We start from the raw sequence: 13,505 nt of genomic DNA on the forward strand, positions 1-13,505 counted from the left end.
CTTTTAACATTTTAAAATTACTAATACCTCTTTGTACTTTATACCCTATAATATGAAAACTTCTGAGTATTTTGACTGCTCTATTACTTGATAAATACTTGCTGAGCAATGCCATGTGCATGGCATCCAATCTACACCCACATTTATGAAGCTGTCACCTGCCAGTTATGGAAAGTTACAGTGGGGTTTAAGAGTATGTGAGGGGATTCTTAAACTAAATAAAGTAGTATATTTTATTAAAAAAAAATTGGGGGGGGGAGACTAGGTTTACTCATGTTGCTGAGGAAAGATTTTTTTTTGTATTTGTTTATTTGTTTATTTATTACATTGACAGATAACTCGTTTTCCCCAATTAGGATTACACTAAGCCTTTCTTTATGAAAGAGTAAGTACTGGTTATACTGTATTTACACACATGAGAATTGCTGAAACAGACAGGGGAGTGATGGGAAGATAATTTTATATAATTTCCACCTGCAAAACTGTGGACCTATGACTTCAAAGCAAGTTTTACTATTTCTTTTTGGGAGGAGATGTGGGAGGGATGTTTGTATAGACTTGCCAAGTGTGAGTGTAGTTAAATGCTTGAAGGGGTCAATCAGGGAAGTGCTGTGGAATTAGGGAGTTCTTTCTTGTCAGAAGTACACAAATATTTCTTTGCCTGTATTGATTAATTAAATGTTTTTACAGCTCAATTTTCTTTTGTTCTGTTGAAATTAAAATTACATTGTTTCTGTGTGTGGATAAAAATAAGTGCTCATCATACTTAAAAATTGTTTTAATATACATTCAGTTATGTGATTTGCTTGAAAAGGTGACAAGTTGGGTTGTTTCTGAGGTGATGAATTCATCTGGATATGGTATTCTTGATCTAAATTATTTTAAATACATTTAATTTCTGTGTTGTATTGTTTGGGTCTAGACTAATCTCCAGGATTTAAAGAAAGCACATTCTATAGAGGGATGGATTAGCCAATAGTTGAATGAGCTGACAGTAAAAACATTTATTCCTTAGTTGGATCTTTAAACGATAATGATTCCACAGTCAGTGGTATTGACCAACTTCTTATTTTAATTTAGGAAAGTACAGCACACATTTCCCAGGGAACTTCCTGATAGCCTAATATACTTGGAACTGCTAAGGACCTGATGAATGAACACAAGTTAAGGTAAGGATTCTATTAAATTGCCCTCAAAAATTAAAATGATGTGTTAATCATTTTAATCCAGAGTAGAAATTTTCTTAGACAGTGAGTAGAAGAACACAGAAGTCCTGATTTCAGATGTTTACCTTTGAGAGAGTCACATCAGAACATTTTTGCCAGGCTCTTCTATGACATTGTTGGTTGCTCCTATATGACATGGATATGATCTAAAATATGCACTGGGAAAGAATCTTGGTGAAGTTTTAGCCCTGGCCAGGAAAACTAAAGACAAGTCTCAAAAACAGAAAAGAGAAAATAATTCAACTTTAAGGTGTTTTGATTAGTATCTCCCTTAATATTAAAGATTTACCATCAGAAAAGTACTTTTCATTTTTAAATTAATTTTGAAGCACTTACCTACAGCTATTTAGTTTAAAGAATTCTGTTAAGAGGGTGAAAGGAATGTACTAGGAATGTCTCTTTATGGAGGCTGACAAATGTTTTATTAGAAAAGATTCAAAGTTTTCCTTTACCCTACTGTTTAAATCTCAAGCAGTGACATTTTAACTCATGAAGGAATCATCTAAATATATTTAGATATATCTAAATACATCAACACATTATAAAGCTGTAACCTGTTTTCATATTTGGCTGATGATGGCATCGTTTTAAATCAACTCCAAATATTGTCTTAATTCTCTTTCTAAAGTCTTGTTTTAAAACAAGTACATTACCTATCAGCATTAAATACAATCTATTGATTTACTGGGTTGGTGCTACGTTATTTTTACTTTATTTTCCAAAACAGTATCCTCAGTATGCTTTAGTAAAAGTGCATCAAAATGTAATCATATGGGAAAAGTGATTGATTTAAAGATATTAATAAGCTATTCAGCTATTTCATATTGTATTTCAGAGGAATTCTGATTTGTTTATATTTTGGTTTATTTTAATTTTTGCAAAATAAAATACTAAGAACACCTGCATCTGCCTCTAGTCATAGAATATAACTCCCTAATTAAAAAAAATATAACAAAATAGAGACAACCTCAAACAACCCAGTAACTGAATAATGAACAAAAATGCTTCTATTCAATTTTCATCCCCTCTGGACAATTCCTGAATTAAATGTGAAAATTAAATGTGAAGTGTAGAAAACGACAGCAAAACATTTTAGATCTCTCAGACCTGAGAAATCTTTCTTAAACCTTGCTTTTCCAACAGCCCCATGCCTGGAGTGCTAGTTTTACACGTGACCTGTTCAATCAAAAGGTTTAAGATGACTCCCTGGCATTATGATGTTCTCTCAGCTTCCTCCCAGCCCTATGGCAGGTTCAGCCTTCCCTCCATTTCAGCTTTCAGACCCTTCCTCCTGGCAGCCCAGCCCGTGAGCCACCCCGCGTGTTCTGAGTGGGTTCTGCATCCCACCAGAGCAGAGCTCAGAGGGGGTGCAGTGACTCTTGCCCAGGGCAAGACACAAAGAACTCCCCAGTCTGCACACCAGCTGCAGCTGGGGCTTTCTTGGTGGCCTCCTCCAATGTATGTGTTCTGCCCACCTTGCTTTTGTTAGCTGTCAAAAGGGTTAAACTTAATTTTCAGCTTTACTTGCTGTGTGGAGTAGGTTGTCAAAAGTCAGTGTGTAAAAGATGTAATGCACTTAAGGGTATTTCTGAAGTAACTGCTGTGCCACAGTGGTTGCTGTTATCTCGTTCTGGTGTAATCATGCTGTGGCAGCTGAACATGTGAGAGACACTGTGTAGGTCTAATCAGATCAATAATTTCAGAAGCACAATGCTATCTTTTCCTGCTTTGCCATGAGAACAGCAACGTAGCATCTCTCCAGTCTCCACATGTTCTATTTGCTTTTGCTTGTGCAGTAATTTCTCAGATACGTGCACAATATGTGAATTGCCACAAGTGACACTTTTATGTAGTGGCTCATTGTATGTTCTGGCAGCACTACAAGAATGAAAAAAAAAAATGGAATAAATTGTTGCATACTTCAGTATATATAATATCAATAAAAAAGAATAATGGGGCTGGCTAGATGTATGGGCATCTTGAGAGACACAGTGAGCATTTAGTCTACCTTTCTGTGTGGTTGTCTTAAAACTTTCCATGCTAACAGGGGAAATCTGTTAAACAAATGCCCAAAGTCCAAAGACTTTTGATACCAAAAAATAATTCTTTTCTTCCCTTGTGCCTAAAACACCCACATGTATGAACTCATCCACTGAAGTCAATGAAACCACTGATGTGGTTTAAGTTGCACATTTGCATGGATATTTACTGTACTGGAGCTAAGCAAAATTGAATGGTCAAAATGTCTGAAATGATTGGCACCTGGAAAACTTTTACACAAAGTCAATAGAGGTTGTTTGCCAGCTATGGCAGGCACAGCATCCGCAGCAGCAAAGAATAAATCATCTAGAGGACAGCACAGAGACAGCTGGAGGTACCTGAGAGCACTGCACCCTTGCTTTATATCCCTACAATCCAGGGAACACCAAACAATATCTTCTTGTTTGCAGGAAACTTCCCTTTGTTTCCTTTCTGCCAAAACCCATCAGGGGACTGCTGAAGCCAAGAGACACTGGGACAGCCATTCAAAAGTCTGTGAGTGGTCTCAGCAAAGCAACCACTCTGCTAAAAGAAGAGAGGATGTTCCTGGTCATGGGAGCAGTGGAGGCAAAGAAAGGCACCCAGAGGTAATGGGACAGAAGAAAAATAGAGTTATGGGATTTAGAGGGTGAACTGAAAGATGAGCACTTGTGGAATGAGAAATCTAGCTGTATTTTTCAGCTTCTGAAAAATTTTATTTATTTGAAACTGAGCTTGCTCCTGAATGTGTGGTCAGCTGTACAAAAGCCTGATGTTTGGGGATGAACATCATAAATTTTCTGATTACTTTAGGTTTCCTCATTTTCTGGACTGTTTTGGGTAAACTTGTGCAGTAGAACAGGGGAAAATAATAAAAAACACAATGCTCTACTAGTCTTGGCTACCTACAGAATGAGGCCAGGCTAAAGGAACATGGCAATGCAATATTTGAGTTTACACAAAAGAAGAAATACATTGTGACAAGACCTGAAGGGCATTTCAACTCTATATTTGGGGGTTATTGAAAAAGAAACTAGAAAAATTACCTTAAAAAAACAAAGAAAAAAACAAACAAAATCAAGCCAAAAATAAAACAAAAACAAACCAACAAAAAACCCAAAACCAAACTAAACCAAACGAAACCAAACCAAACCAAAACCCCAGAAAATGCAGAACGTTAAATTAGAAATAAAAGGGTTTCTAAGTGTTTCCCCTGCTGAATGCCCTTATAGACTGGGCCTTTCCATCACATCACATTCCATCACATTGTTGCTCTCAAGAGGGCACAGTCTCAAGCTGTGCCAGGGGAGGTTTAGGTTGGATATTAGAAAGAATTTATTTACTGAGAAGGTGATCAAGCATTGGAATGGGCTGCCCCGGGAAGTGGTGGATTCTCCATCCCTGGAGATATTTAAAAAGAGACTGGATGTGGCACTCAGTGCCATGGTCTGGTAACTGCAGCGGTAGTGGATCAAGGGTTGGACTTGATGATCTCTGAGGTCCCTTCCAACCCAGCCAATTCTATGATTCTGTGATTCTATGATTCTCTCATTCCAGCAACCCCACGACTAGTTTGCAAGTTTCAAATGTTCCCACTCTATAAGAATTTAGGACAAGTTCCTGGAGGCCTGGCTGAACAGTTGTTCCTTCTTCTTTGCAGTGGCTTCTTTGTAGTGGCCTCAGAACTGATCTGTTTGCCAGTGGCTGTCCCTCTTCACCCTGTATGAGTCTTCTTGAACCTTTTCCAAGCCCCTGCTAGGGGTGGAGGGGAAGGGCCTGGTGTAGGAAGGGCTTGGATCAGTTGGTGAGCAGCACAGATAACTTCCATTGCAAACATCATCTGAGCAGGCATGGAGTGGCTAGGGCAGTCAGTGACTATTTAGTCTCTGTTTCTTCCCTCTGGTCATTTCAATACTTTCATCTGAATATAGGCAGCTAGGAAGAACTGCAAGGAAAGTACTATTGTGCAGCACAGAAAGTGCCTTCAGGGCCCTTCTGTAGGTACAAGACAGTGAACGCCTCTGCTTGCAGAAGTGCATGAGAAAGCAGAAAATTATTTGTTCAAATATCTTTCATATAATAGCCCAGAAAATGTAACTGAAAAAAAAAAGACAATAAGAAGGATCTAGATGGCCTAAAAAAAGAAAATGCTATTGAGAGAACTCAGAACTGTCATTAGAAAATATCTGTAGGAAGAAAGAGGTAGACCTGAGAATAGAAGTTCAAAAGATTTTATCTGGAGTGTGAAGGAGAGGGGGACAAGCAAGATGCCAGAGACATGGACCATGAAAAAATAAAATCTTTACTTATTAAAAAAAAAAAAGTAAAAAAAAAAAAAATCCACCCACAAATGCTGCCAGAGGTCATGACATATTTCACTTTGTTCCTGCTCTGCACACATGAAGATAAATGCCCATGTTCTTGTAGCCTCTTTAGGCATTTTTTGATTATCACTGATTCTTATTCAGCTCTCAGCAGTAACTGATGAATATGAGCAATCAAACTGGCTACAAAATCCATAAATCTCTCTGTAATCTCAGAATAACTGCTGAAAGAGAAGTCTATCAAGTGTCAATGAATAACTGCAGACAGGATGAATCAAATAATTTATTGATCCATTTCTTCCTCTTGACATGCAAATTCAGCCTTTAAGCAGGAATCAGTATTTTCATAAGATTTTGCTCTTCAGATGCTTTTCTTGACACCCATTTCAAGCAACTTTCTGTATTTTTAACATATAATTAAGTAGATACCTGTGTTTCATTGTCACCCTTCTGCCAAAAGATAGTAGTGAAGAACACGGCTGAGATATAAAGAGATGCCTCTGGACAAATAGCTCAGTTGGCCCAGATCCTACCTAAAACTTTAGGGAAGCTGGGGTAGGTTCAGCACTCTGGTGAGCTGAGTATCAAGCTCACTGTCTAAGATTTTGTCATTGACTAAAATTTTGTGGTCCTTTTCTCTGTTCCCATCCTCTCACTTGTTTTCTGTTGTACCATCACTAGGACCCTCAGTTTATTCAGCTGACTCATCTGGCAGAAAACCAACCCAGCTGCATTTTTTTAAAATTTTTTTATTTTTTTGTTAAAGGATCTAATGAGCACCACAATGCAGGATGAGAGAAAAGGAAATAGAAGGAGTAGAGGTAAGGAGGAAATGCTAAAGGCAGAGGAGGGAAGCAAGTAAGACCTTCCCCTTTCTAGAAATGGGAATTACTTACTGAGCTGGGTAATTTGCTCATGGAACTGCAGGCCTAATAGCATCTTTCTTGGGGCAAAACATCCAGCAACTACAGCTCTTAACACATGGATAAAATTTAGAGACTACAGAACTAAAATGGACTGTATATTGACTTATATGTTTGTATGGACTGTAAATCCTATGATAGAAAAGTAAACACACTACTTGTTTAGTCCAGATCATTTATTGCCTCTTACATAAAGACAAAATATTAAATACATTGAATAATAATGAGAAGCAAAGCCAAAAGGGGAGTCTCCCCTAAAATGCTTCTCCTCTTAACATCAACTCTTTTGCTTTCCAAGGATTTGCAGAATTTACTCTGCTCTCCTGCCTTCACTGTCAGCCAAGTTCAGACAGCTGAGCCAAAGCGGGAGTAAGACGTGAGTCTCTGTTCTCTGAAGTGCTCTGTGGAACAGTATCACAATCTCATTAAAGCTTAAAGTGTTCTATGAATGGAAAAAGGGAAGATATCTGGGGTTTTAGTGTGACGGAATTAATTAAAACTTCCGTAATATCAAATCTTCCAATATTCAGAGCAGTAATGAGCTGTATTTCTCCTCTTTTCTTTACTCTGTGACAGTCTTCCCATTCACTGCTTATAGTGGGACCACACACAGGACTGAAGCTATTGCAAACCTTATTGCAATCTGGATTGAATTCAGGGTGAAGTAAAAAATCATGCAGGGTGCAGCTGAGCAGTCTTTCTCCAATGCAGTTTAACTTGATGCTTTGCTTGAATCTTTAAAGCTCTATTAATGCCCATTGTTTGTACTTAGTGAGAACTTATGGCCCTTGGAATAGTTTTAGGATGCAATAAAAGAAAAAAAGAAATTCAAGAGATCATTCAAAAAGAAATCAAGAGATGACCATAAACAATGAAAATTGCAGGTAGGTTTGCACGGTGAAGATGACAGACATGATTACAAGGAATAGACTATCAGTTAATTTAGAAATTCTCTGAGCATATTTTTCATGTGAGTTCTTTTATCACTCAGATGGTTACTAGGACACTATACTTTGTAATTTGAAACTTGCTTTAGAAAAAAGCAATTGTGAATGGGTTTTAAATATATTTTCTTCTTGGCAGCCTTGATATGGAGAAATTATTGATGCAAAATGTTTTTTATTATATCAGGTCCTGATCTTACAAGCATTGATATCTGGACTTGACTTTATTCAGAGTTGCAGAATGATTCATGTTAGATCTCTGAGTAAAGTTAAGCATGCATAAAATGGATCTATTCAGCTGGCCTTAAGTTCCTATGAACTTTCTGTGTCTAGTATTTTCTTCTTGGTTAGCAGCTGGCAAGTATGTCTCCAGGTCACTATTTAGAGCATGGAAATCATTCTTCAGTGGTCACTAGCTGCCACCACTGAACAAACACAGAGACTTGTATAAAATGAAAGCTGTGTGAATATGAGCTGGATTGATTAAAACCCCAGTGAGATGATGAATGGTACACATTAAATGCCTGCACAGCATATTGGCTAAATCCTTTTAAGTCCTAGTCCTTGGCAATTTTTAGCAAGTCTTGTGGCTTTCCTCTCACCTTTTCTGTGTCAGGGTATCTTTAAACACCTACAGTCTATTCCAGATGATGCAGATAGAACTGGGATTCAGGCTGCAAGGAATGGAGATTGCTCTTGACAGTCATGGCTGGCTGGCTTTGGCAGAAGGGATCCCTGCAGGACGTTGCCTCCTGCAGATCTGGGCAGCAGCTGCCTGCTGTGGGCATCATCCAGGCAAGCAGTCCTGAGGCAGTGGAAGGAGCAAAGAGAGGTAAGCAAGCTAGAGAATCATTCATCCATGCAGTGAGAACAGCCACTGGAAGGAACAGATCTGGACATCCCAAATAGGAAATGAATACTAAATTTGTCTTCTATGTCAGAAAGAGGAGATTTTTAGATTTCTGCTAAGAATTTTCATATACATACCTGCAAGTATAAATGCTTGGCTAGATGTTTGTAATCTTTGATTGTGTTCTGCAGCTATTTGAATATGATGCACTGAAGAATTTTTCTTGTGAATTTGGGACCTAGGGACCTATCTACCTAAATACTTTTCTTGAGTGACTAGGTAATGCCAGGGGTGTTAGTTTCCATTTTGAATATTCCTGGCTTATTTTCTTGAAGTGTCAGGATGTGACCAGACAAGTCAGTAAACATGTAAGCACAGAGATGTGTTTGAATCCTTATTCAAAAGATGACAGGAATCATGTTCATTGAACTCTAGCTGCAATTGGGAGAAGTATTTACACCTTAAGAAATGGGCTTTACAAGCTATTGTCATGGCAAGAAACCACAGAACACAGGGGCAAAGTCACCTCTCTCCTCAGAACATCTGGAAAAGCAGATGAACAGAAGGCTCATCCCTACTGGTATCCAGGAAGCAGTGATATGCCTGCCCTCTGCTGATACCCCTTCATCTCTGTTTTTGCAGTCTCGGTCTTGGTACAGTAAATAAATAAAAGCTGTCAGCTTGTCCTGAAGACTCGAGGTCCATGAATGATCTTGGGGTTGCATGAGATGAGCACTGAGATACTGGGAAAAATGTGAAATTAAAAAGTCCACTTATGAACTGGAAATGGGGGAAATGTAGTTGGGCTGGAAGGAGAGACTGGGTACTTGATGTGCCAAAGGCAACTAAGGGAGCAGAGGGTGAGGACAGAGAGGATTATTCTGTTCTAGTGTGGGACTCTAGCACACTTCACATCATGAAGTAACCTTTAATCCAAATCTTTATAAAATGGTTTTAATCAAGTCTTCCAACATGCATGCAAAACTCTGACTAAAATCCCCTCACTAAGAATTGGAGAAGTTAACAACCAAGCAAATGCCACTCACACAGCTGGTGGTTGTGGGCCCAGAAATCCAGGCATGCAAAAAGCCACAGGACAATCTCTTAAAACAATAAAGAAACTCTGCTATGCACTCCTTCTCTGCTGATGGCGTTACTGTGGCTCCTAGGCTGCCTGTGGTGTCCCTGCAGTCCTCCTTGGAATGTTCCAGCTCCCTGGGTACCCCTCTCCACAGACCTACCAGAAGTCTGCTGCAGGGAACCCAGGGTTTTCCAGTGCCCACTAGCCAGATTTGTTGCCTTGCCAGAGGCTTTGCAGCACGGGCTGGCTGGAGCAAGACCTGAGGATATAAATTGGTGTGTGGAGAAGGATGAAGCATGAGCAACATGTGTCCTGAGAGCAGAACTGGGTGTTTCTGTGTGGAAGGCAAGCAGCTAACACTGGAGGATGCAAGGAAGTGTTGCACCCCTTTTGCACTCAGGATAACCTAGGAATCTAATTCAGATAACTGCAGCCCCAGACAAAACTAAATGCAGTGCATGTCACAGCTGAGGTCCTGTGTGAAGAGTTGAATCACTTCTATGGCACTGTATGTGCAAATTGATGCTTTTAGTCTGGGAAAGAAGTAGGATTTGAAAGCTGAATAAACACCAACACTTCTAACAAATAAATACTCTACTGTTCATTACTGTTTATAGGCCTCAAATTTGATAATGCTGTTGCTGAGCCATGATTGGCTCAAAGTTACCATAACAGTGGTCATTTCTTATCTACAAGGCAGTGTAGGAAGAACTCTGTCTTTTCAAAAGTAACTAAGAATGGAGGATAAAATAGATGACTTGCAAACAGATTATTTTTTGCTAAAGGAAATTGATTAAATGAGAAGTTTAGGTCTATTAAGATAACAGAGTTCCTCAACTGTTCCCATCTGTCTCATCCCTGTCCTGTGTCAGCAGGGGGAAGTAGTAACTAAGACCTTCTGTGGCTCAGATTCTAAGTGCTTTCACTGGAGTATTTTTGCCCGCCCTCCTTTCTTTCCCTCTTTGACATCAGTAAGAAGTTTTATTTATATACTGCTATGAGACATTATATCTACTATGGAAAATTACTGACAACTCCTTTGTCAGTGACGCTTACGTCCAAGTAAATCCGCTTCCTTTTACAACATTTTTGTTAATCTGGATTAAAATATTGCAGATGCTGCTCAGATTTCTACCCCTTGCAAGATGTTAGTATTGTTTCAATTAGACTTCATGCTGTAACAGCAGTTTTCTAAAAATTGCAGTGATGGTGGCTTCGAGGCATGCAGTGTGAGCAAGGACACCTCTTGTTCCCCATCCAGATCCCCGGCTGCGTCTCCAAGCCCTGTGCCTGCTCACAGTGGCTCTGCTTTAGCTCCACCCTCTGAGCAGTCCAGCCTTTATTTATATGAAATCTGTGGACCAACTGGCTTCAGATGGTGTGTGTATGTGCATGTGCCTGCCTTCTGAGTGTGTGAGACGAGCTGGAATCATGAGCCAGGGTTGTTCCAAGTGGTTTTAATCAGCAGCCCATTAGAGGAGAACGGAAAACTTCTAACAGGATAAGAACGGAGTAAGTAAACCTAACTTTGAACTTGCAGTCTGGACAAAACAAATGCAAATGAAACTCGTAATAGTCTGACAGTTTTCAGATAAATGACCACTTTTAGGGAGAAAGCTGTGCATGCTGACAGGAAGGAGGAAATTTAAAAGGACTGGAATGAAGGAAACTGTAAAAACAAAGTGGGAATTGAGAAAGCAAGAGAGAAAAAAACAGCAAACGATTGTTCATGAAGTTAGTACACTCTCGTACTCTTTTCAGCTGTGGACAGGACTTGTTGAGCTTTAACCTCTTGTTTTCTCAGATATTATTGTCTGGCTGAGTAGTGCCTTCTGCAAAGGGGTTGAAGATTTCTGGTCCTCACCTGGCTGCTGGCAGGTCTGTTCTCCGAGAGCGTGGTATGGAAGAACTCACTGCTCCTCTTTGCAGAACCCCCCATGGCACGGTGCTGTTTGCTGCTGCTCACTTGTTGTTTTTTCACAGGTTGTTCCTGTATCCCCATGGGAGGGCACTTCCCAAGCCTCTGCTCCTCTGGAACCTGTGACTTCTTGCCAGGCACCACAAAAGTGCTCAGTAGCAGAAATGGGGAAAGCTCTCACTAGTTCTGAGTAACGTGAGCCTTTGACTTTTTTTACCCTCTCAAGACGTGGCAACTTGGACTGCATCTGCAATGTGGCAAAGGGTAAAGTGAGGACAGCAAAAAGGCCATGGTTTGTGGGCAAGTCCCCAGGTGCCGCAGGCTTTGTCGCCCTCGGCCCTTCCTACTGGCCTTGGTGGTGGCCATCTGCCTGTTCTGCCAGACCCTGACTCCTCTCATGACCAGCAGCATCCTTTCGGCGGTTGTCAGTGGGATTGCACCCAGCAAACTGACTAAAATACAGCAAGGAAGATACAAGGAGGTCTCCCCAAGCAACACTCACTGCTTCCTCCCCAGCAGTAATTCTCAGAGAGCAAAGAAGGTAAGTCAGCTGGAGCAGAGTGCTGAGCAATAATTAGCAAAGAGAGGGATAGGGACTCTGGCAGGATCATCTGAGTCCAGCTAAAATTAGCCTAAGCTTGGAAGTCTGTGATCTGTATACAAACAAATGGTGATCTAATGACAGCGACACATGCACGAGCACATCTCCCTCACCAGCTCCTCCGTGGGGTGTTATTAACACAGGAGTCCTGAAATCTTTGACTGGAATATGGAAATGCTTGGTGACTCCAGGGAGATTTCAGATTGCTGAACACACATTTTATTTTGGCTTTAGGAGCTGGGTCAGAGGCTTTGTAGTGCAGGCACATAAATCAGGAGCCAGTGGGGTTTCATGAAAGTGACTTGAGGCTGTTTATCAGCACCGGGACTGCAGCTACCCTGTGTTAAACTTTATCTGATGGTCAGTTTTGCAGTTTACTGAGATTCTGCTGAAAAGATAAATCTAACTGCAGTCAAGAAATAAAAAAGTGCTTTTCACATTTACAGATCCCACTATTTACTTTAGAATCTTTGTCCTGCAAATTTTACTTTGACCTTAGGTTACCTGACCCCGTGTTTATTTTGTATGGGGTTCCTAGAATGGGTGTTAAAACCTGACAAATGCAGACACTGTTATTTAAGTCAGAAAATGTGGTTTGTTAAATGGTCCAACTGAGGCAGTTATATTTACTTTGGAATCTGTGATCAGCACTAGCACAAATGTTTCAGGTTTTTTTCAATCCTGTAGAGGCCTGCTACTAGTGCAGCAGATGTCTCATTGTGATATCATCATTATGCTGGCATTTTATATACAACTGTGTCAGGACTATAATAATTTATCTGTGACTTCACAGACTGGCGACAGCATCCACATAAAGCAGTTCAAATTTTAAAAAAATAATCAGAAGGCTGTTTCTTTGATTAAACAAGGTTCACAGTCTGAAAGGTCAGCAATATTGATTTTAGGAGAGTAGTTGTGAAGTGCATCTTCTGCAACAGGCAAGAACAGATACATGAAATAACTTTGGCATGAACTCTTTAACCTTAAGTCTTAAAGTATGGATTTTTTTTCTTGTGAAGTTTAGAGAGATTTTGCTTATGACTTGCAGAAATCTAATCCATGCTGCATTTGTCATAATTTTACGTTTTGATGACCCTTTACTACACTAGGTAGTCAGATTTGGATTTGTTCTATAAAATGACATGAGAAATTACAATTTAAAGGGAAATAAACACAGCCAACAAGTGTGGGTCGCATTGTGTTACAATTTTTGCTACTTACAGTCCATCCCCTTTTACTCATTGCTATTGTAACAGCAGAGAACCTTCCATGTCTTACCTTAGGCTACCTAAGTCTGTTAAAATTGGTGAAGTTATGGGAAATTTTTTCTGGAAATCTCTTTAATTTTTTCTTTCCAGATTTTTCTGAGAAAAATGCAGATTGACACTGACCTTGATGTATTGGCTGTTTGAAATGAGAAGGAAGCTTATGTTTTTTATAACATGCTGTACTTATTGTCCTCCAGCATACGTGTTTGGATGTGACTATGCTTGCACATGCTGAACCCATAGTGCTGATGTAGATCCATATGTTAACCCTTATAGGTATGTTTTCCAGGGCTGTGTTACTCTAACACATTCCTCTTCGAATTCTGAAGACCACCCATTGCTGGCTCCCTA

General features: G+C 39.8%; 1 protein-coding gene and 1 long non-coding RNA gene across 5 annotated transcripts in view; one reads left to right on the forward strand and one right to left on the reverse strand.

The window, feature by feature from the left end:
• Window positions 1–6,650: 6,650 nt before the first annotated feature.
• On the reverse strand, window positions 6,651–9,251 carry LOC139791464 (uncharacterized). The gene is made up of 2 exons (XR_011723930.1): window positions 8,072–9,251; window positions 6,651–7,279 (listed from the first exon to the last, which is right to left on the reverse strand). It is a non-coding gene; the product is annotated as an uncharacterized lncRNA (long non-coding RNA).
• A 1,484-nt stretch (window positions 9,252–10,735) lies between these two features.
• Window positions 10,736–13,505, forward strand: part of CPED1 (cadherin like and PC-esterase domain containing 1) — a 137,806-nt gene continuing 135,036 nt past the window's right edge. For 2 of the 4 annotated variants that reach the window (XM_071733734.1, XM_071733736.1), the window contains exons 1-3: window positions 10,736–10,879; window positions 11,172–11,245; window positions 11,351–11,826. In XM_071733734.1, coding sequence (XP_071589835.1) covers window positions 11,575–11,826 — 252 coding nt within the window. In that variant the 5' untranslated portion in view covers window positions 10,736–10,879; window positions 11,172–11,245; window positions 11,351–11,574. Of the gene's footprint in view, window positions 10,880–11,171; window positions 11,266–11,350; window positions 11,827–13,505 lie in introns of all 4 variants that reach the window. The other 2 variants (XM_071733733.1, XM_071733735.1) reach the window with 2 other exon arrangements.

The sequence above is a fragment of the Heliangelus exortis genome, chromosome 1 (genome assembly GCF_036169615.1).
Source record: "Heliangelus exortis chromosome 1, bHelExo1.hap1, whole genome shotgun sequence".
Classification (NCBI taxonomy): domain Eukaryota; kingdom Metazoa; phylum Chordata; class Aves; order Apodiformes; family Trochilidae; genus Heliangelus; species Heliangelus exortis.